This window comes from Peromyscus leucopus, chromosome 11 (assembly GCF_004664715.2).
Source record: "Peromyscus leucopus breed LL Stock chromosome 11, UCI_PerLeu_2.1, whole genome shotgun sequence".
Lineage (NCBI taxonomy): Eukaryota > Metazoa > Chordata > Mammalia > Rodentia > Cricetidae > Peromyscus > Peromyscus leucopus.
Genome location: NC_051072.1, coordinates 10,261,402 through 10,286,688, shown reverse-complemented (window position 1 = coordinate 10,286,688; position 25,287 = coordinate 10,261,402). Strand labels below are relative to the sequence as shown.

Genomic DNA, 25,287 nt, shown 5'->3' with positions numbered 1-25,287 from the left:
TTGTTAGTTTGTTTGATTAACTCAAAATATAATACTTTTGTTTTAAAACACACAAAATTAGAGTGGCACCTACAGGTACCAAAAGCCCATTGGTTTAAGCAACCTGCATTTACTTTCTGGTGTAATAGAGGTAGAACTGAGGGACTTCACATAGAAGGTACTAGGAAATGCAAAATCCTGTTTCTCGCATAGGCTTTCAGAAATGTGAACCTATTGCTTGCTACCAGATGAACAAATGCTCCCCACTCCCCAACATTTGGAAATCTGTAACAGTCCACTAATAATTGGAGTTTACATTTAGATAGGTGGAATTTTAACACTTTCAATAAAACACTGTAAAATTTTAGATTTAGAATTAGAATTTAGAATGTAAAATGGGAATACCTTTCAGGCACCACACAATGACTTTCAGGTATTTCAACTAAGAAACAACAAAATGTTACTCTTTAAAACTTGTATTTTAATTGTAAGAAAAGCAGAAAAAATTTTAACTTTTTTTTTAAAAATAAGAAAAGTTTGGACAGGTCCTGGTCACACTGCCTGGGGGCCTCACAGACAGTTCAAGCTAACCAACTGTCTCACTTATCCAGAGGGCCTGATCCAGTTGGGGGCTCCTAGGCTATTGGTTCATAGTTCATGTGTTTCCATTCGTTTGACTATTTGTCCCTGTGCTTTTTCCAATCATAGTCTCACTATCTCTTGCTCATATAAACCCTCCTCTTTCTCGTCATTTGGAATCCTGGAGCTCCACCTGGGGTTTGACCATGGATGCCTGCATCTGCTTCCATCAGTCACTGGATGAGAGTTAGGGTGTTTGGCCATCTGATCAGCAGAGTAGATCAGTTCAGGCTGTCTCTCGACCTTTGCCAGTAGTCTATAGTGGAGGTATCTTTGTGGATTTCTGGGGACCTCTCTAGCACTCTGCTTCTTCCTATTCCCATGGGGTCTTCATTTATCATGATATCCCTTTCCTTGTTCTCCCTCTCTGCTCTTGATCCAACTGGGACCTCCTGCTCCCCTAAGCTCTCTTTCACCAGACCCTTGCCCTCCATTAACCAACCCCCACATCCAGTTTGCTCACGAAGATATCACCCATTTCTCTGTTGCTGCGTGATCTCTGTGTCTTTCTTAGGGTCCTCTTTACTAGGTAGCCTCCCTGGTGTTGTGAGCTGCAGTCTGGTTATCCTTTGCTTTACATCTAGTATCCACTTATGAGTGAGTACATACCATGTTTGTCTTCCAGGCAGTGGGACCAGGACCTTTCCTTGGTACATGAGCTGGCTTTTTGGAACCTAGGGCCTATGCTGAGACCCTGTGCCCAGCCTTGGTGCAGGAAGGAGGGGACTGGACCTGCCTCAACTGAATCTACTAGGCTGGGCTGAATCCCCAGGGGAGACCTTGCCTTGGAGGAGGTGGCAATGGGGGGGTGGATTGGGGAGAAGGCTGGGGGGTGGGAGGAAGGAGGGCAGGGTAATCTGTGAGTGATATGTAATATTAAATTAATTATAAAATAAAAATATTTATAGAAAAAGAAAAAATACATGGCATTTCTAATGTATATATGCTCTATTTTTAATAATAAATTTCTAAGATTAATTGGGATAATATAGACAAATATCCTGCTTTCAGGGAGTACACAACAGAGAAGGGACTATTAAATTGCTTTAACTAACTCACAAAAAAAATAAAGAAAATTTGCTTATTCATTTTACATACCAAAGATCCCCCTCTTCCCTTCTCCCATCCCCAGCCTTCCCATCCCAACCCCCCCATTCCCTCCTACAAGAAGATAAGGCCTTCTGTGGGAAAGGTGCATTTAGTAGAGGCAGGTCCAAGCCCCTTTCCCTGCCTCAAGGCTGTGCAAGCTGTCATAGGTACCTATCATAGGTACCGGGCTCCAAAAGGCCTGGTCCTGCACCAGAGGTGGATTCTGATCCTACTGAGGTGGATTCTGATCCTACTGCCAGGGACCCCTTAAGCAGATCAAACTACACGACTGTCTTGCTAAACAGAGGGCCTAGCCTAGTCCCATGCAGGCTCCACAGCTCTTCTAAATTTCATGAGTTCCCACAAGTTTGGTTTGGTCTCTTTAGGTTTCCCAATCATTATCTTGATGCCCCTGGCTCAAAGAATCCCTCTTCTCCTGGAGCTTGGCCTGGTATTTTAAATTATGGGAAAGCCAGTGATTGATGGTTGTAGCGTGAATCTGTTGTTTGTGTAGATGGATATATGCACTCAGAAGGGAATGTAGTAATGACAGTATCTTCCATTTTAGTCTTCCTATCTGAAGAATAAAATTGGTCCCATATGTAAGAGTTGTTCCATATAGGAAGACTAAGAGCACATATTAAATATTTAGTACACAAAAGGAAAATTATTGGAATTCCCATTTAATGAACAACCTCAGAGCTAAATTTACATAAATTGTCTATAACTTAACTTCTTTCACTGTGACTTATAATCTGAATTTTCCTATAGCTATATTAAGAAATAGACATTTTTAAAATTACTTTACAAATAGCAGAAAGTACCAATAGATATTTTGAATGATTTTTAATATGGTCTTGATGACACATTTGTTTGCTAACATAAAAATTAAATCATTATAACATTTTGAATTGTGACCCAGATTGTAAATCAGTTTTGTAACATACAACATTCTTCTCTCTCTCTCTCTCTCTCTCTCTCTCTCTCTCTCTCTCTCTCTCTCTCTCTCTCTCTCTCCTCTCTCTCTCTCTCTCTCTACTATTTTTTAATGGTGGCTGAGAATCTAAATATTTTCATAGCTTGTTCTGAGAACCTTACCTGGAACTCACTTGGTAGCCCAGGCTGGCCTTGAACTCGTAGAGGTCCTCCTGGCTCTGCCTCCCAAGTACTGGGATTAAAGGCGTGAGCTGCCGCCGCCGCCGCCACCACCACCACGCATCTTGTTCTGAGACTGATTAGAACCTATGTAAGTAAATGCTGCTACCAGGCTCACTGCATCTTGTTTGGTACACTGACTTTCGTAAGCTGTCTAGAAATATTTACATTATCCATGATGGATTACAATTACTGAATGCTTCACTAACTGTGGATGTTGCAAACTCATGGAAAAGTGAAATTTGAAAATAATGACATGGTTACATTGGCAGAATTGATGAAGCATAATGGATAGAAAAGAAATAATTGAGATTGAATATTTGACTCATAGTTTTTAAAGGAAAGATGAACTACCATCAAACACTTTTTAAAATATTGTCCAATTTTAATAGAGAAATTAATATGAAATTTAGCTTACCATATTGGCTAATTTATATTGTTCTCTGAATTCAGGTTTAAGTACGCTTTAATCAAAACAGTACCAGTGTCTCCGAATATAACGGTAATGATCACCCAGAATCATTTAATAAGAAAAGTATAGAGACAGAAGAAGTAGGGCCTTGTTCAAAGCCAAGTGTTCCTGCCTTTTAATTATGTTTTATTATTATAGATTACATAATGCTAATAAGAACATACAGGTTAAGACTGTACTTTAAAACACACGCACATATGACACTTCAGATGCAGGGCCGCATATGACTAGAGCCGTCCTTTTATTCACTGATGAAAATCATCTTTAGTTAAAAGTGCTGAATGATGGTGTCTTAACCATCATCATAGAGAATTCTGTATAAGACAGTATATGCTATGTTTACATGGTATTTTACTAGACACTGAAGTATAATACATGATTCACCATATGACAAATGATACACTTGGTTTATTTACTTAGAATAATTCTTTCTGAATATCTGTGTGGTTCGTGCATTTCATAGGCTAACCTTCTGAAAGGAACTTTAAAAATATGAAATAGCGCCATATTTCAGATGTGCGACCTTTAGTTAAACTGAAGAGAAAGTCAAACTCCCATGTTATACCATATTTTGTTGGATAATTAAAGATTATTAAACCTTGTTCAAACTATTATTCTTAATCAATCACATATATAGGGAAGAAATCTCAAAGAATTTTTCTTACCACCCACACGCTATATTTACAAGTATATAAAGGATAATAACAGAGAAAAGTAATCTATACTTTAATAATTTTAGAGCAAATAAGTATAGAAATATATTTTTGATGCTTGCTTGAAATTAATTTTTGGGTATAAGAGAAAGAAAATAATGCATAAAGCAAATACTTAAGAGGAATGAGATTATTAAATTATTTAATATGAAATTATTAAAATGACAAAACAACTTTTCCAATATACTTTATCATGAAAATTAATTATCTTTGCCCCATGCCTACAGTATCATAGAGAAACAGTGCTGAATGAAGAACTCAGTGACTTGTTTATCATAGCACCGTTGAAAGGAAATATTTAATTCAGGGTAGTCATTAGTGATATCAATTGTTTACTATAGTCATAAGGTTTCTGCCTGTTTGTTGGTCAGTGAAGTGCTTATTTGAATAATAAATTTCATCTTTTTTTGAAAAATTGAAGTTCTATCATTTTTCACACTGTTTGAAATATACATACTAGAAGTATTAATAGATACATGTTTTGTTTCATAGTAGGGGGTAGGAAAATACATAATCATAACATATAATTCTCTATAAGATTGAAACTCTAACAAAATATTTCTTGCTAGGTAAGGTGCAAAGAGAAGTCTTTATCTGCTAATGCTAAATTAGTTCATGATTACACTGGAGACTGGTCCAGTGAGAGGGTTTGAATGGACTACTGGACAACTAGCAATTAGCAACAAGTCAATTGTACTTCCTATAATCTAATTGTACAACAATATGAATATCTCACTTTATTAATGGCCACATATTAGAAGTAGCTTTCAGTAGATTGTATTAGTTTATTTTGGTGATCAAGTGTCTACATTACATAAAAGAAATAAGAGAAAAATAAGAGAAAAAATTGTTTCACAGTTAGAGAAACTTTCACTCATTTGCCATTTGGCCCAGTGCTCAGCACTAAATATAAGGTGGAGAAACACACGGTGCAAGCATGCATTAGAGGAACTTCATGGTGAGCATCCAGCAGTGGAATTACTGCAGGAGAAAGCCATGGTAGATGAAGCCTCAATGCATGCGTCTTGGACCTACTTCTTCTACTTCAACCCTACCTTCCATTTTTCATTATTTCCCATTAATGACACAGTAATATAAGTCCATCAAAGAGAGCATCAATCCATTCATTAGAACACATGCTTCATTGTTGACTTTCTCATGAGACATCCTCATAGCTGCTTCCAGAGTTGTGTTCTGCTAACTTTTTAGGTATATTGTAAAATAGACCCTGAAGAGTTTACATCATGGGTAGATTTTTATGGTTATTTCACATTTGCAGTATGGTGATTATACAGCAGTGACAGAACTACAATTTTGTAAAACAAGCTTCTTTTGGCATGTATTAATCGTATATTGTGATAAGTATATAAGTGCATTCCCATTCAAGAATTTCATATACTTTGACAATATTCACCTCCTATACTGTCCCACCCCTCTCCTCCTCCCATTAGCTCAGTATCATTCTCAGAAATCTTGTTTCTATTTCATATCCCCCATATATAAAATGCTCTCAATTTCCCATATGCACTTATGTGTGTGTGTGTGTGTGTGTGTGTGTGTGTGTGTGTGTGTGTTTAAACTGGAGTATATCAAAATGTGTGCAATATCTAGTTATAACCTTTTTAAGGAAGGCAACACAGTTTTATTCAGTATGGTTGAATGAAATTCTATATTTAGGTATTGCATAATTTACTTATCTATTTATTATTGACAGGCACCTAAGCTAATTCTCTAATATGACTACTGTAAACAGTGCTGCAATGAATATTTTTTTTTCCAAGTACTTCTATGATATACTGACCTACAAATACCCTAGTATAAATCCATAAGTGACACCATTGGTTCACATGATAGCTCTCATTCTCATTTATTTATTTATTTGTGTGTGTGTGTGTGTGTGTGTGTGTGTGTGTGTGTGTGTGTGTGTGAAATCCTTATACTCACTGTTCACAATGACTGGGCTATTTTATACTCACAATATCAGTGTATAAGGGTTCCTTGTTTTCCTGAATCCTTGGCAGCATCTCTTTCATTCTATCTGAAGTGAGATGAAATCTCCAAATAGTTCTACTTTGCATCTACTGATGGATAAGGAGGTTAAATTCCTACCCATATAATTATTGGTTATTTGTGTTCATTTTTTCCCTAAATTTCTAAACCTTGTTTGGGACACTGTATTTTTTTTGTTTCATGCCTCCTCAGACTTCGTTTTGGGTTTTTTCTACCACCTATTCTCATAAAAAGATGGAACTACTTTAGTCTCTAAAGGCTTTTGATATTAGCTCTGTACGTTCTTATTTCCTTTTCTCTTTCAACTTCCTTTCAAATTGGATGCTACTCTCCCAATGACTTAAGTTAATGCTGATTGATTTTTGAATCCACATTTCCTGTTTAGAAATCATAGAAATCCACACCATGTCCTATTCTTCCTTCCATTCCCTACATCCATCTGAGTGTGACATCATAGCTATACAATGGTGGTCCCTCACTCTTTTATCCAAATCTGTAAGTGGGTTTTTCCTTGCCACTTGAGTAGTGCAACAGAAGAGACATAGAATGTATGCACGGGCAACAAGAAAACATTAGTGGCTTCCTTCATACACTAATCCATATCTTCATTTATTTAAAATGTTTCTCATTGTCTGTAACTCTATTTAATACAATATTTCCCAGAATCACAAGCTATCAATTCTACTCATTATATATATATATAAAGCATATAGAATCCAATTTGTGCTGACTACTCATGGGTCTGGGGCCATCTACTGGAGCATGGTCCTTCTATGCTGTAGTGTTGACTTGTTGGATCTAGCTGAGATCCACATGATATCAGGGTTTGGAATTGAACTTGAGTTATGTATAAGAGCAATATTTTCTCTTAACTGCTGATCCACTTCTCCAGTTTCCAATCTACTACCTATTTATATGCACAGAATTCATTAATTTTTCCTCCAATATTTTAATATGTGATTAAACTATTAAAACACCTGTAATAGGTTCTATGAAATATAATGGTTAAAGAATTATTAAGGCAAATATAGATATTAAAGTATACTTGCATTTTAATGCACTTGATTTAGTAACTTCTTCAGTCTAACATTCTCCCAACTGAGCTATTTCGGCCACGCTGATTTATTAACTTCTTTATTATCTTTTATTGTCCTTATTTATCATTTCTTACAAAGAAGACTTTCATTTTTTTTTCTTCCAGGTATTTCATCAACCACAGTGCTGAAGAGGACAGATTTTTCAACATCGATGCCAATACTGGAACCATTAAGACTTCAAAAGTACTCGATAGAGAAGAAACACCTTGGTACAATATCACAGTGATGGCTTCGGAAAACGGTAAACTGCTTTATGTGTCCCAGGAAACATTGTCCTTGTGCTTGAAATCGCATGCAGAGATTTGCTGGCTTCCAAGGTACCCCTGCCCCGTATCTTTTTTGCCAGAATTTCAGAGAATATATAGATGAAGTCATTCCCATGACTGTAATGTAATGAGTAAGTTCTGTTGTGTGTTCCTTCCCTTTCCTCCCAGCATGAAGTTAGAGAATGGATGTTACAGACATCCTTGAGTCAAGAGTGTTTGATTTTCCTCTTAATTGTGCTACTTTTCTGTTCCATGGACTTATACTTCACTTATGCCACCAAGTCTTTTCAACAGGGGACTTATTATCTGGCACTTCAGCCCATAGGTATCACTATACTACCCTTGCTTGAATTAGCACTTATAGCATTTACAGTAAAAGAATTCCTTGGGAAAGTCAATGGTGTATCTAACCTCTCTTTAAGCAAATCTTACAACACAAAGCTGAGGAACTGGACACCCATCTAGGGCAGTGCATAAATACCCAAATTTACAGAAAGCATACCAACAACTAAAAGAAAACACACATACACAAACACACACACACACAAAAACCCTCCATTATTTTGGTGTTGAATAAATACAATATGACTGTCAATAAAATTGAAACAAAACTTTTATGAAGAGATCAAATTTCTTGATAATGGTATCCTAATGTGGTAGGAAATAAACAAAGGTACCATTTAGCTTCAGTTTAGAGTTGTGAACAAAATGAAATGAATCTTTAAGAAATCTTTTAAAACTCATGACAAAAAATAAATATAATTGTATGAGTATTTCAGAGTGAAAAATATTGCTATGTAAACAGGAATCATGCTCATTATTTCTTGAAGATGATGAAGTATATAAATGAGTATTTAAAGAGATTCATATAGATATGATTGGCATGGTGTACGTCTAAAGTGTATAATTCCTCCATTATCACAATGGATATTGGAAAAACTTCATTTTTCTTGCAGAATAAGGAAAACAACAGATACACTTCCCTTTTCTCTAGAATAGATTCTTACCAATGATTCCTCCAGGACAATTATAGAATATATGACAATTTGTATCTGAACTATTTAACTTAGAATATTATTTTTTGTAATGGTACATCCATGTGAAAATAAAGCTTCCTATGATATATGGATCTAACAAATTTTATTTAACTCTCCTTACTGATAGATTTCAGTGTTGGTTTACATTTAGGTTATTAATCATGTTTTTATTCACATGTACATGAAAATACTAGGATAGTAATGTTTCCATTACATTTCCTTTAAATAATCTTAAGTCTAGAATTGCTGTTTACACGGTAAATCCTTGCTTAACCATTTTACTGCCAAACTATTTTCTTTTAAAACTGCACAGTTTTTGTATTCGTGCAAATGAGATCCAAATTCCAATATTACAATTGACCTATATTCCTGCCTATCCTTTGTGAGGATGTGAAGTGATATCTCTATGTCATGTCCTCTTTCATATTTTTTTTTATAAATCCATACTAGTTCATGCTAATCTTTTATTCATTCTGTCCATATCATTCACATTTTTTAAAAAAGTAATTTTATCAATTCTTTGAGAATTTCATACTTACAATCAGTTTTGATTATATCCCCCATTTCTCCCTCTACCTCTTCCCATGTTGACAACTTTCCCTCTTGTTCCCTCCCAGCTTCATGTACACTTTTCCTTATAACCTGCAAAATCCATTGTGCTTCCCATATTCATATGTATGGAGCCATTCACAGAGCACGGTTAACCTACCAGAAACCATTTCCTTAAAGAAACTCTGCAGCTTTTCAGCCAGGGGTAGGAGCACCATGAGTTCCTGCTCCAGCCACACTGAACTCTTTCCTGGCTTGATCTTGTTCTGGCAGTCACTACTGCGAGTCCATAAATGCTTTGCCCTGTCCTCTTCAGAAGACCCTGCTTCACTATGTTCCTTCCAATCTGTAACTTTTAAATGTCTTTTCCTCTACGTTTATTTAAATTGTATTTTCATCATACTATTAGAGAGCAGATATGTTCTGAAGAATACATGAATAGGTTAATTTCATATCATTCCGGATAATTTTCATTTTCTAAATCTCCAGGCTAAATGTTTTATTTTACATCTTTATTTGTGCAATAACATATAAATAAATCATAAAAAATATTAAGAATCAGGTGAGAAACTGGAATTAACATTTGAAAATATCTACAAGGAAATATTGAAAGCATTGAGCAGATTGTGATGAGGAGAGTAACAATTTCCAGAATTTAGATAAGAAGCTGTTATATAACCCTGAATCATCACTTAAGCCCCAATAAAGTTTGTATCCAATAGAAACTGACTTACAGATAGAAACAAACACTTGCATATAAAAAAAGTATCATCCTCAGCCATTACCAAAGGGAAGTCCTGCTTTTGTAATAGTAAAATTTTAATTATTTACTTGAGTTTTTTTTTCTATTTGCTATTTCTTCTTGTGGGAATAGAGTTAATATATATCTACTAAGTAAAACAGTCTACTAAATTGTAATTTCCTGAATTTTATAGTTGGTAATAAAAAAGCCATAGAGACCCATTCAATGAGCATTACTGAAATATAATTTAATCCCAATCATAAACAGGTGTACAACATGAATAAGCAATAGTTAAGATTTTATAGCCATGTTGGGAGATTGCTTTCAGAGAAGTACATCTCCAGCACCTATTGCCGAGCCTAACTGTTCTTTACTAGGGGCAGAAGCTCTCCCCTAATGGTGAGCATTAACATCAACATTAGCCCCATGGGGAAAACACGCTCTGCTTAGGAATGCAGTTGCTATTTTTTTAAATGCTTTTTAAAAATTTTTCTTAATGTAATATTTTCTGCACAGTAGATTGTCCTGTGGAATTGGTATTACTGGCTAATATTTAAAGCACTTTATTTTTTCTACTATGGAAATTATGCAAATAAGAGAAGAGCCCTCATAGGCAATGTATCAGGATTTAGGAGAACAAGAATACTTGGGCAGAGGGTGCATAGCACATATGTAATCCCATGCACCCCAAATGTGAGGCAAGAGACTAAGCCTTGCCTGGGCTTTGTAGGGGGAGCATGCCAAGGGAATAAGAAAGCTCGGCATTGTTCCTGCTGAACAGACCTTATGTCTATGGTGTGGTATGACAATGAAGAATTCATCCAAGATACCTGTGCACATTCAGCAAGATCCCAAATGTAGCAATAGTGACATTAACTATCTAGAATGTGAATCTGAGTTCATTCTAACATTTTCTTGCCCTTGTTCACTGTGGGGCTTCAGCTGCCTAAGCACATGGGGAAAGCAATAGCAATGTGCCTAGATTATGATACCATTTTCTAGTGTGATCAAAATTAACTATTGTATGGGAGTCTCTGTTATCACCATGGCTAGCAAAGTAATGATCTTTGAATGCAGCCGGGCGGTGGTGGCGCACGCCTTTAATCCCAGCACTCGGGAGGCAGAGCCAGGCGGATCTCTGTGAGTTCAAGGCCAGCCTGGGCTACCAAGTGAGTTCCAGGAAAGGCGCAAAGTTACACAGAGAAACCCTGTCTCGAAAAACCAAAAACCAAAAACCAAAAAAAAAAAAAAAAAAAAAAGAACTACTATTTTGTAAGTAACTATCTGTGGAAGTATTCCATTGCAGTTAGCAGTATGTATGTGGTGTGTGTGTGTGTGTGTGTGTGTGTGTGTGTGTGTGTGTGTGTGTGTGGTTTTAATGCTAGTTCTTTGAAAGAATCATACAACATACTTTGGTCATATTTCCTCCCACAGCTCTTTTCAGTTCTCCCTCACTTCCGTAGCTGCTGAATTTTAGGTTCATCTCCTTTAATCTTCTAACACCGATCATTTATGGTATTCAAATATTCTTAGATGTGTCACCATTCACTGGAGATAGGTCAACTTATTAGGTGCTACAATCTAGAGAAACCTCTCTCTAATTGTAGTCGACAGTAAAAATTCCCTATGGAATCTGTGCATTGTTGCCTTATTCTTATCTGCTTTGACAATTTGTGTACAGGCGTGTAATCTTGTACACTAGTAGTTTTTATAGGTCTTCTTCAAACCAACGGTAGTGTTATTTGTACCTTGCCATACTCCTTTGCCCTACCATCTGCTTCCTCATCTAGTTAAGCTCCTCCTTTGGCAATATTTACTTTTAATTCTCCATGCCAGTGTGTTCTACCTCACTTCCCTTAAAAGTCCTTTCCATCAGCCCTTTAGTCATTTTCTGACCTTTATAGGTATGATTGTTTTTAATATGTCTTGTAGCACTGGGATTTCATTACTTGCATTGGTAAATGATAACTATCTATTGTAGTAGAGCATATATGTTAAGGGATTCTCTAAACTAGAGGAGACTCCTCCTGTAATCCAAGAACTCAGAATGACCAGGAACATACAATGAATTCTAGACCAGCCTGGGACTACAGATTCAGCCTCTATCAGTCTCAGAGAGGGGGTTATCAAAAAGAAGAACATGAAAAGGGAAAGGAGGAAGAAACAACATGTCAAGAAGTAGACTTGGTTGGATTACAGCTACAGCTTAAAAATACTAAAGTCATATGTCAACTGGGAGGGCCTTCTGGGTCTCTTTGCTCAAATATGCTTTCAAAGTCATTCTCTTTGACCAAACCTCCTCCTTGAGAATACTGAAGTGAGCCCTTACTTTCTTCCTGTTATCAGTTTAGGGTGCCCCTTCCTGTAAGGAAAGCTTGTATTTCAACTAAACCTTCGTCATCCAGAATAGGTCTCTCTGTTTATTGAATCTCTCAGTCTCTTCATCTACCAACTGGGAAAGGCTCTTGTTTAGCTATTAGTTTGGTATGCTTTAAAATCTCCACAATAATACATTTATTGAATAACACATTTTGGCAATATTAATGAATGACATTTTTCAGATAGTGACATTTAGGTAGCAAGCATAGTAGACACATTGTTTTGACTGTGAATGTCTTTATTGTAGTGGACAAGATAGGAAGAAAGTGATATTAATAATCCTTATTGTAATAAAATAATTTTTGTTACCAGATATAGAAAAACAACAACTGTGGAGTTTAGTCTCTCAGTGAGGGTTTCAGAAAGAGGATTATGAATGTATTCAGTTGTCTGGAGAGGGATGAGTATTTGCCCTGGACATCTTCTCCAAACTCTAGATGGACACATATGCAGATATTTGTCAGTATTGTTGAGAATGGGGCATGCACGTGTGTGTATTTGATCAATATATATGGTCTCTTGAGGAATGAGAAAGAGACAGGGAGGGAGGGAGACACACACACAGAGAGAGAGAGAGAGAGAGAGAGAGAGAGAGAGAGAGAGAGAGAGAGAGAGAGAGAGAGAGAGAGAGAGAGAACTGGGAGAACCTGATTTGTAGCAATGTATTGACTCACAGCACCGCAGTAGTTCAGAGCTTTAAATGCAGAGTAGCATAGCGTGTGAAGGCAAGCTGGTGAACAGGCTGACTTAGATTAGGCAGAAGCTGACACTCCAGGGCGAAGGCCACCAGGAAAGGATTATTTGTTGCTTAGGAGTCAGTACTTCTGCTGTTCTCAAGACTCCATGTGAATGAGGCTCAAATGCAGCATGAAAGCCAATCAGCTCTGTTTGTCTTGTCTAAACATTAATCTCAAAAGGGTGTCACAGAAACTTACATAACAAACTGTGACCACCTAGGTTGGAAAACTATGATCCAACCAAACCAAGGAGACACATAAAATTAACTTCAGAGTGGTTTCAGATTTCTCATTCATATTGTTTGGATTTTGCAGCTTCTGAATCTAAATCAAGACTGCTTGTGTCATTTTTATTGACTGTGTTCTTTGACAGTTGCATACATGTGTATAATATATTCTGATTTCTGTCTCTCACACCATAATTTATCCCATGTTCATACACCAAAACCTTAACCTTATCATTACTATTAGACCTTTTCGAAGATTCAGGATGTTTTTTGTGACCCCTTTAGTTTATTCAGGACCATCTGTTTGAGCATTGGAATCAAATTATCCACGAGAGTCAGGTGAAGTCATCATTGTGTAAACAAGTAAAGGCAGTGACTTTCCTGTGTCTGAATCTATCAATAGCAAATAGTTTGTCAGTAAAGGGAACCCCTGCCTCTTCCATCTATTCCTGACTGTTTGGTCTATTCCTGTGCATACACCATGGCATCATCTACACTTGCAGTGAGATCCTGATTGCAATGGATATGTCTCACCCAGGAAGTGGTATTTCAAAACCCCTCTCTAGATCTTGTGGCTCCTGTGTATTCTGCATTTGAGTCCCTTTGTGAGTGATATTCTTTATCGCTTGCCTTTCCAATATATTGAGATTTTGTTGTCTCTGCTTTTATTTCTATGTTTTCAATTTCTGGTATTTTAAATAGAGTAATGCAGAGTTCTGTCTTTATTCTGAATTAGTACTTAGCAATGTATATAGATGTTTAGATTTGATTGTGCTTTTGCTCTGGTCTTTTGCGTGTATAAGTTAAATAATCAATTGTAAATGAAATCTTATGTGAACTTAAAAAGAGTCTTCCTATTGATGGATCGATTTAAATCATTGATCTGTTACTGATCATAGAAACAGACACATACATACACATGCACATGCACACACCTGAACACACACTCACACACAGACACACACACACACAGACACACACACACACACACACATGCACGCACACAAACATACTCACCAACAACCTATGAAAGAAATTCCAGGTAGAAAGGTAAAGGCTTTCTTAATATGACTCACATGAGAATATTGTCAGGTTAATTTGAAATATATTCATCATGGTTTTATTCATAGCATCCAATTATGCCAATTTTTTATACAAATTGTTACTATTTTCATTTTTTAGTTCCCTGTTCTACTTTGTAGGTTTCTTTTTTATCTTTATAGCTTTACTAGTGCAATGTAGTAATATCTAGTACATTTTTCTCAACTTGTTATAAAATTTTACAACTTCGGCACTAATGATCGAAGATTCTATAAGGGTTAAGTTAAGGCAAATCTTACCACATTTCATTTTGCCATGCTTTATTGTTTCTAGTATATTGTTACCATTTCAAATTTAAGAACCATCTCTATTTTAACCTTATTGACCAAGTCGTTACAAAATATGTAGTAAAATTATTGGCACAAGGAATTGATTATTAAAATCTTGTTAAATATGAGAATATTCTCTATTCATTTCTTCCTTTAACAAATGTCTGGCCCACAAGACTATACACTCCTCTGCCTCCCTCCATGTCTCCCTCTGTCTTGTCTTCTCTTTTGACTTCTTGATTCCTCTTTCCCTAGACCTTGTAAATGGTATACAATTGCTCTGCCACTCTTCTGCCATCAACTTCGTTTCTTTCTGTACTCCAGAGTCATTACTCAATTACTGTTTTCCCACTTTGCCTTACACAGCCTACTCTTCCTTCTTGCAAGTGATAAGTATCATGATTTATTTTACCTCATCTATTTACCAAAGTGAGAGTCTGTTCTTTATTGCTGCATGGCAAATGCACTTCTCCCCAAATCAAAATGATCTTATATTGTACAGAATTTTTGTGACTCAGGATATTCATATCCAAACTAGTGCTTCTCAAATTGTGGTGTTTCAAATCATAATAGTGCGGGCCCTTTGTGTCCATCCTGAATGAATAATCAGAACCTCTATGGTTTTGGACAAGCATGTTTATTTGTTTTTGTTTCTTACCTGTGATTCTCTTGCATGCTCAAATGAATGGTTATTACAAATATGATTCTGGTGATTTTAGAGGATCAGAGAAGTTTAGAGGTATATTATTAAACAATGGTAGCAGGAACAAAGGTATGTGACTTGTGGTGATATAGATACATAGTTTCAGCTCACCATTTAACTTTTTTCCACTGATTGCATGCATAACTCATTTGAAAAGTCATTTTTATATCTTTCTCTATTCATTGACTCTTTTTTTCTCATGCAAATATATTTAAAGACCAAAGCCAGATTTTTAAAATTTAATTCAACCGGTGGCTTCAGGTGGTACAAATTAAATTTAGGGGAAATGAATACAGTCCCAGTAGACTTTAATTGGAAATTATTTTTTAGGCAGGTGCATCTAATAATTCGAAAATCTATTAGCAGAGAATGAGTGGTTTCAAGTTCCCAAAGCTTCCACACATCATTTTGTTACTGTCACTATGATATTTTGATATATGTCATCTGCCTTCTGCAAATGTGTTCATGTTATCAATTTTACGTAGCACACACAGCGATCCTAATTGGCACGGTTCCTTCCCTTGGCACACAAAGGGAATATCAGAAGTGAAAGTGCTACCACTTTCACTGATAGTCAAGAGAAATAAAACACTTCTCTGGAATGCTGGATAAATATATATATATATATATATATATATATATATATATATATATATATATATCCGCGTCTAGTCTGAGGAGTGACAAGAAAAATTTGTACTCCAAATGCTGACTTTAAATACCTTTAAAGTATATTATTCACACATGGTGTTAGAGGATAAAAATAACTATTTTGTTGAATGGTTCAAATTCAAGGCAGCCTATGAAGTTGTACAGATTTTGGGATGACATTTTATTCAGCAGAGAATTCCAGGCCATGGGACATTGAGGGCAATGTCTTCCTGTCATACTGTTCAGTTAACTCTTTCTATGATGCTCACTCACACAGTCCCATCAGTGTGTTCTTAGTGATTCTAAATTATAAAACTGAATTTAGACTGAAGAATGACTTCCCCGTGAAGGAAAGCATTTTACAGTAATCTGAGTATTGAAATAGAGAGTTCTTAATATCTGGTAGATATTTAACAAAGACCTGCCCCTTTGAATGTACCAGGCTCTGCTGACGCCCCTTGAGAGGCCTTACCTTCCTGTAGGAGGAAATGGTTGGGTGAGGTGGGGGAGACAAAGGCAGGAGGGGCAGGAGGAAAGAAGAGGGGGAATCTGTGATTGGTATGTAAAATGAATAAAAAATTTCTTAATAATAAAAAAGAATATTTGCAATTATAAAAGATAAAGTAAGACACACTATTTAGTTGGCTCTTGATTTAGAAGATACCTATTGATTTATAAAACTCATATGGAAACAGGGTTCCAATTTTATTTAATCTAATCTATTTCCCAATTTTTATTGATTTTTTCCAGTTTTGTATCATTTTTATCATGTTTATTGCCTTAATATCCTGTAACAATTTCTATGTTACATGTGTGCACAGTGACATGGAGGTGTAATTATAGGCTGGAGCTCAATCATCCTCATTGTCAACTAGAAACACAGATCACTTCCTGCAGTAGTGGGAAATCCTGCTGCTCTGAGATATTTTGTAGCATAGTCCATATTTGCTGCCATTTTATCTTATTTACTGTCTAGCATGTGTCCATAATTGGTAGAACTCTTAATGATTTGAAGATTAACTTACTGACTAACTGACTACTAACTATTAATGTCCATATTTTCACCCTTATTCATTGGCCAATTATAATATATATTAAGTTTTATTTTTAGCTATTGACTGTGTCTAGAAGAAATTAGAACAAGTTTGTACACTTGGAAGAAAAGTTAGATACTCATTTTTATTTGAAGTATTAATAACTTTATATTAGTTGATGTCTGCAACCAACAATGGTGTTTGTGTTGTTTTCAGTACTTTATGGTTTTAATATTAGAGGAATTGCTGATATAATATGCTTTGAATATACTCTGAATATAGATGGATATTGTGGAATGTATTTCCTTTCATACATCTAAGATACCTATGCACAGAGATGGCTATGTATTGTTGGAAATATTCTAGATTGTTTTATTAAGTATTATTATGCACTTAAGTTTCAATAAATGTGTATTTATTTGAAATTTAGCTAAATACTAATTTATATTCAATGTTACTTAAATCTCTTAACATAGCTCATAAAGAAAAATTGCACTCCAAAGTACCTGTTGAATTTAGTGGTTTGAAAATAATCCTATGTAACTTTAAAGTTTAGAAAATTAAAGTTTACAAAAATATTTTCTGATATCTGTATGAGTCATGAAGGGATTTAAGAAATTGTGATGTGACAGTTATATGGGTTTCTTTTATTTAATCATATATAATTTTCAATCTGTATTGTAACAAGTCTATATACTTTATATATTACCTATCATTTTCTTGTGAATGAAGTTGTTAAATTACCTTAATAGAACAGTTATACATAATATTTAAGGTTACAGACCCTGTAATAAGACTATTACCATGTAAGTTTTACTTCTAGTCACTACAGACTTTTTGAATTTGGAGAGTTTATTTAACAGAGATATAATGCATTTTACCATCTGCAAGAAATTATTGTAGTGAGAATCACCAAAAAATGTAATTTAACATTATATATTACACATAGTGAAATCATAAATGTAATGCATATTATTATCATAAACTTGGCTGAAGATCATGCTAAATTAATACTAACCATTACTAGATGTATTACAAGAATACTATTGTAATTTGGAAGAAGTTATACATATATATACATATATATATATATATATATATATATATATATATATATATGAAATTAGAACCGAACTTTTCTAGATCATGATATGTAACCAAAAGTCAAGCTCATATTGGGACACCTAGGAAATAATGTTATAATTAAATCATGTCATATGTAAAGTGAATTGATTAATCTGACTCTTTACCATTTATTTTCTGTAGGACTCAATCCTTGACCTAACTTGCAGGGTGACTACTAGTGTCATAATCAGAAAGCAGGTGGATTTGATTTTCCTTTCCTGCAGTTTCTCTTTGATGGGATAATTTTGACATGTAATGAAATGGGCAGACGTTGCTACATTTCAATGAGTTAAAAGTGCACACCCTTTTGAAATCACACCGGCCCTCTATCCCATGATGTAAAATGGAATTAATAGAAATTCCCCGATGTTTCTCTTTAGCATTGCTCCTTGCTCCTCTCTGCCCAGCTGTCATTTGTTTTACTTCAATCTCTGGCACTTCCAGAACACTCCATAAACAGAAACAAAATTTATAAGACTTTATGCATATTGTTTGTAAACTCTGTATTGTTGTTAAACAGCATAGTATGTTTAGACTTACCCATGTTCCCAATAAGAACATGTGTTTTACTTATTATTTGTTAGCAATATTCCACTATGTGGCTTTGTCCATCAAAGAATAGTGAACTATTTTCCCGTTAATTAATATTTGATATGTTAGCAATTGTTGCTCTTATTTCAAAGTTTACATAATATTTGCACCCAAGTTTCAGTTTTCTGGACATGCATCAGTGATTGAGTTTTTTAATAATAAAATAAATGCCTGTGTATCTACATTTATGGGAAGTAAACTGACTTTTATGTTTTTTGTTTTTTGGGTTTTTTGTTTGTTTGTTTTTTGAGACAGGGTTTTTCTGTGTAGCTTTGGAGCCTTTCCTGGAACTCTTTAGCCCAGGCTGGCTTGGAACTCACAGAAATCCACCTGCCTCTGCCTCCCAAGTGCTGGGATTAAAGGTGTGTGCCATCACTGCTCAGCATAAAATGACTTATAAATTTGTTGTTAATATATTACAAAGGTGAAACTTCTTATTTGTAGATATTATCATTTGAAGATGATAATTCATTTAATTTTATCTATCTGAATAGACATAGAATTTCAGTCTAATTTTGATATTATACCGTGAATACAAAATATTTTAGAAGGTCTTTCTATGTCCTCATAGTTGTATGAGAAAATCTTTTGTGAACAAATTTACTTATATTTCTACTTTTATACTATCATCTATCTATCATCTTCTATTTTTCTAGTGTAGATAACATATTAGACACCAGAGTAGCACTTATAACTAAACATTATTGTGTCAGTTTTATAATTCAGACATGCTTTTGTTATAGTTGTATTTCATCTTGAGGCTGTTTAATTATGCATTTAACAATTTTTACATTATTCATAAGTAACTGTTTAATTGGCATTGGAAATACTTGCCAGAGCCTCTGTGGAGGTCAGAAAATCCTTTGTTGGAATCATTTTTCTCCTTCTAGCATTAGGGTTTGGGGATAGAAGTTAGGTTCTTACTCTTGACAGCCTGATCCTTTAACAGATGAACTATTTCTCTGACCATAATTGGATTTTAAAGTATTATATATTTAACATAAATGACTTTCATTTTATGATGAGGCATTCCTTTCTGATCACTGTTCATTATTTGTTCCCTCAGGTTGTTTATATATCCTTTTAACAACGATTCACACACAAACAGATTCATACACAGCACACACACACACCACACACACACCTCTATCTTGTCATCTATCTACATGTATACAGACAAACACATATATATGTCTGTGCATATTGTGTGCATATATACATGCAATATATATATATATATATTGTCTGTGTGGATACATATGCATACATACCATATATATGTATATAGATGTGTATGTGTTTCAATAGGCCTAAATGTACTCTAGAATTTTTTAGTTATCCATAATTCACACAAAATAATTGGGTTCACTGATGGAAGTTTAGGTTTATGGACATAAACTTTGTACATAGTATCATGATCTTATCAATATTTATCAAGATTCTAATTACTAATTAACTTATAATAACAATAATTGTAACAACAACCACTGAATTATGTAATAGAATATTTGAAGTTGTCTGACTGGCAATTCTTTTCTTCATTTCCATTACCCAGACTCAGGTAACTAGTATACTTCTTGCTTCTATGACAACAACTTATTATGACAAAAATATGAGGTCCACCCATTTCCCCAGGTTAGACTGTTTTTTTCAATTCTTTCTATGCTATTTTTTTTTCTATTTAAATTAAAATGATGAATATATGCACACCTGAAGAAGAACAGATGAACCAAATTTTACAGTGGTTTAGTTTAAAACATTTTTTTACCAAGATATGATAAAAGGCACACATAGCAGAATCTCTAATTGGATTTTGATCTTGCTGTGTTAATTAGCAGCCAGGTTGAGCCCCCAGCAGACATAGTGATTTGCTTGTCCTCAAGTGTTCTGGGAGGTGATACTGTGTAGAGAAAGTGAGTTAAATGGGTTTCGCCATATGTTATGCTCTTGAGAAATGACTTAACTTTGGGGAGGCCTTTCTGTTCTATCTGAGGATCTAGTTTCAATTCCCAACACCCAATTTGTCAACAAGCAACCACCTCTAGCAAGAGCCCAATGAGATCTAACATGCTCTTCTGCCTACTGAAGATACTCCACTCATGGAGCATGTGCTCACACATATACATACAAATACGGACTTATTTATAAAGATAAACAACAACAACAACAAATGTAGAATGTCTAAATTTAGTTATCATGGGTTCTTTTGGAAGTAACTCCTTTAAGTTTCAGCAACCAGCCCCTTTGCTGGGTTATGATCCGCTTCATCTCAGTTCCAGGGAGCCCAGGGCTGAGTTCTTGTGTCTTTTTGTCTCAAGGATCACAAATTTCTTTTACATCATCTACTTTCTGATGTTATCATTTGACCGTTTGCTTAGTTCCAAGATAACTTATGATACATATAAGACATGAGAAAGCCATCAGCTGCCTTTTCCAACTGAAAAGGAAGAGGTTGTTTTCTGGAGTTCTGCTTCTCAACCAGATAATGTATTGGAATTAGGCAACTGATTTAAATAGTACACAACAGTAAGCTGCATGTACACATTGGAGTCAAGGTTTGTAGATTTCCTTACTGTAAGCTTAAAGTTTTCTTAAGACGGATGATGTAACTGGATTTATTTTAGGTGATACAAGTCCGAAAAGGATAAGGCAATTGTAAAATCTCAAGGAATTTCAAAGAAGAAGCATTGCTATTTTTGAAATATTTAAAATATTTTCAACCTATTTCTCCATATAAATCAAATTTCAGCTTCCTGGATGTCTCAACGTGTGGCCTTTACATAAGCTTCCTGGCATTAGTTCTAAACAATGTAAAGACATCCTAAAATACAAACGTTGTCATTTCTCAGAGAAATTGGGTGTTGGTGAATAATCATTCTTACAAATACTGCAAATACATAATTTGTAAATATTTTAAAAGGTAATATCACTGTTTCCTATAATTTCAACTTTCCCAAAATTAACCAAATGATTGTTATCTGTTATTGATGATGTTATAAGAACATTTTATTATATTTATATTATTTCATCAGAAAATAAAAATAGTACAAAGGTCAGACCTCTCCTGCTAATGATGCACTTGGGTTTCTCTTCAGAAATTAATACTCCTGCAGCCTGTTGGTCAAGTTCTAGGCAGCATAGAAGCATCACTGTAAATGCAAGTTCAAAGGAGAACATAAGAGTGGATAATGTAATGAATTTTTACATTCTATGAAGATGAAAGCTAAAAAAGTGTTCACAGTTATTATGAGTAAGGACACTAAGATGGGAAATAAATGGTAGAATTCAGAAATATTAGAAACATCAGAGGACAAATTTCAGCTAGATTTTCTTAATCTAACTGAGTTGACCTGTTACATCATCTTTGCACCGCCAAAGGACAGATTCTAATTTATTTTATAATCAATGTAAACAGTTAGATTCCCTAATTTCAAATAAGAGTGAATTATTTTGACTCTGGAGTTATGCTTTACAGAACAAAGACAGTGTTCATTTCTCCAAGATCAAAGGCACAGCTTTAATGTGAAGCCTCTGACTTATGTTACTGTCTAGCAATAAGACAGAAGACCTACTGGGAATTGTTGGATTTGCGTGTAAATTGCAAAAAAGCATGTCCTGAAGAAAATGGATCCCCCCTTAAGTATTTCCTTTCATTCTGGAGCTTGGAGAAATGACTATGAAATAAATAAACTTACAGTATGCTCACAGAAAAAAAATAGAATGGATACATGAGTTGTATTTTGGATGGTTTGATCTTAAGTTCCCTCTTTCTGTATTTTTAAAGAGCATATTTTTTGTAAAATATTATCTTTCATTGTTTGAAATTTGATACATGTGAATTTAGTTTAATTTTCAGTCATATACAATTTATTCACTGATTTATTGTAGACCATTGTATTTACGTGTTGAAATTTCAATCAGATATAAAATAATATTTGATTTCTTGATGTTAAAACAAGATCAAATAAAGTGAGAGAGGAAAGAACGAGGGACTCTTTGCCAGGTGGGCCTCTCATAAATACTGAGGTAGTTTTATTAATAAAACAATTTTAAGGTAAATACAGGTTTGCCTCAGCAAATAAAACTGCTTTCCACAAGGCCTGACACCTGAGTCAAAATTCCACAGACCAAGATGGGAGGAAAGAACTATTGACACACTGAAGCTGTCCATTGACCTCCTGCAGTACAGCATAGTATGCATCTGAATGCATCTCTCTCTCTCTCTCTCTCTCTCTCTCTCTCTCTCTCTCTCTCTCTCTCTCTCTCTCTCTCTCTCTCTGTGTGTGTGTGTGTGTGTGTGTGTGTGTGTGTGTTTGTCTGGACATGCCTGTGTGCCTTGATCTCTGTCTCTGTGTCTGTCTGTCTGTCTCTCTTTCTCTCTCTCACACACACATACACACACTAAGAGTAAATACAAAAGATTTTTAATGGATAATTAAAGGGAACATTGGAAAGCATTATTAAATAAACAGAAAATAACTGCTGTAGTTCCTCTTATTGGTCAAAATTAACCACAGGGACATGTAGAGAGAGAGAAAATTTCTTGCTTGCCAGCATCTGCTAAGAAAAAGAAAAGGCATTTCACAGAAATGAAGATTAAAAAAAGAAAAAAAAAAACAAGCAAACAAAACACATAGACATTTGTCCAGATATGATTCTGAAGCAAAGAGGGAGCATGAAAAGAAAAGCTAAGCACCAACACAAGGAGTAAAACAGTGCGATTCTTGTAAACTTTTTATTTTTTTATTTTTGAGACAGGGCTTCTCTGGGTAACAGTCCTGGCTGTCCTGGACTCACTTTGTAGAGCAGGCTGGCCTTGAACTCACAGAGAACTGCCTGCGTATGTGAGTTCATGCTACACTGATGGTCTGTAAGGCATAGATCATTTGCATATTATATGTACATATTGTAAGAAGGACTAGAGAATTGGTAATATCACATACTTTTTTGTTCTTTTGTGATTTTTGTATTGACGGGATTAACCTTTCCATTCTACTTTCTCCCATGGTCACCATTACAATATTTGCATGATGCCTTAATTGCAACTTATAAGAAACAGGCCATTAAATAATTCACCAATTAAGACCTAAATATAGCATATGTGTAAGTTTACAGGCATTGTAGAGTACTTGAAGTCGTATTTAAGTATCTCTGGTAATAATGCACTTTATTTAAAATATTATAAGAAGGACACACAATCTTATTTCTAGAAATACGACATAAAAAGAAAAGATGCAAAAAAAAATACTACATTAGTCTTAAAAACATCTCTAAATTATATCTTTGGTTGTGAATCAGAGGAAGGGCCCAGTTCACAAACACAGAGTTAATTAAAATTATGTTTAGTCAAAATAATATGGAATTAAGGTACGGTTTTATATATCATCCTACTCTTAATAAACTGATTTCAATTTGAACTTGGAATTAAATTAATCTTTTCCCATCATTCTTGGTTCTCTTTTGAATTATTCTTATTCAGTGTCTCACACAAGATTTCCTTGACTAAACATGTAGACAGTGTGCTCACACACTTTCTCAATGTGCTTAGCTTAAGCATACAGCTTATTCTGACTCAGCATGAGAGTTGGTATTCATAAAGAAGAATTACTTGTCTGATCCTCAATGATTCTATTTTAGTGATTATAATGTGGCCTAATTATTTAGTATTAGGACTATAAGGGGGGTGGGTACCTCACGTAGTCAGTATTATTTCTCAATCTTGAGTGGTTGAGTTTCAAATGGAATGGATTCAAGTACATTCCAATTGCCAAACAACAACAACAACAAAATAAACTAGACAGGCAGGCATGGAGGCACAGGGTATTATAGTCATGAATTGCTCTCTCTTTTCTCTGAGTTATTACTAGAGATGTCATCTATGAAGAAACCTTTCATAGGAAGCTCCTTTTCTGTTTTCAATGCAGTTGCTTCAACCCTGCCTGCTAAACATAGAGAGAGAAGCTACCAGGATGTACTAAGGATGTGTTACCATGATGTTCTTAATGGTTTCTGGGATGCTTTCATTTGCTCAGAATGTGAGCTATAAAAACATGAAAAATCATAGATAATTTTAGGATAGAAAATATATGCAAATATATGGCAATGCAAGACCAGAAATAGATACCAACAAATGTTAATAATCCTGGCTTTGCCAAGGTACTTTGTACAAACTAGATAATTCCAATTATTATAATATAAAAATTCAAAACAAAAAATAAATTTAGAGTATGAAATAAAACACTAAAGCATAGATTCATATGCCAAATAAGTTTCAAACAAAGACCATAGCATTAATGTACTTTGACAGTCAGAATTTAGTATATAAAATGTGCATGGCACATGGCTGTAATGATCTTGGAAGGCAGAGGAAGAAACTTCGAATACTTTGTCAAACTAGCTTCCATGGTAAGTATCAACGTAGCCTTGCTACAGGACAACATCTTGACTCTGCTGCTACTCCCACAAAAAAACACACACACAATAAATACATACAATCTTAAGTCAGAATTTAAATAGTATAGTCAAATATGTATTTATTTTATTTGTATGATATAACATACTTAGAATAATTTACAGGTATCCCATTATCCTTTAGCATGTATGGAGGATAAAATAATGGTTTTTGGTAATTGCATGAATAAATTGTAGGAAACTATTATATATATAATAATAAATTATTATATATAATAGTATAATGTTTTATATTAGTTTAATAAATTTAG

General features: G+C 34.7%; 1 protein-coding gene across 7 annotated transcripts in view; it reads left to right on the top strand.

Moving 5' to 3' along the window:
- Window positions 1-25,287, top strand: part of Cdh18 (cadherin 18) — an 886,990-nt gene that overhangs the window by 826,379 nt on the left and 35,324 nt on the right. For all 7 annotated transcript variants that reach the window (XM_028868189.2, XM_028868182.2, XM_028868181.2 and 4 more), the window contains one exon: window positions 7,259-7,395. In XM_028868189.2, the coding sequence (XP_028724022.1) occupies window positions 7,259-7,395 (137 nt within the window). The remainder of the gene's footprint in view (window positions 1-7,258; window positions 7,396-25,287) is intronic.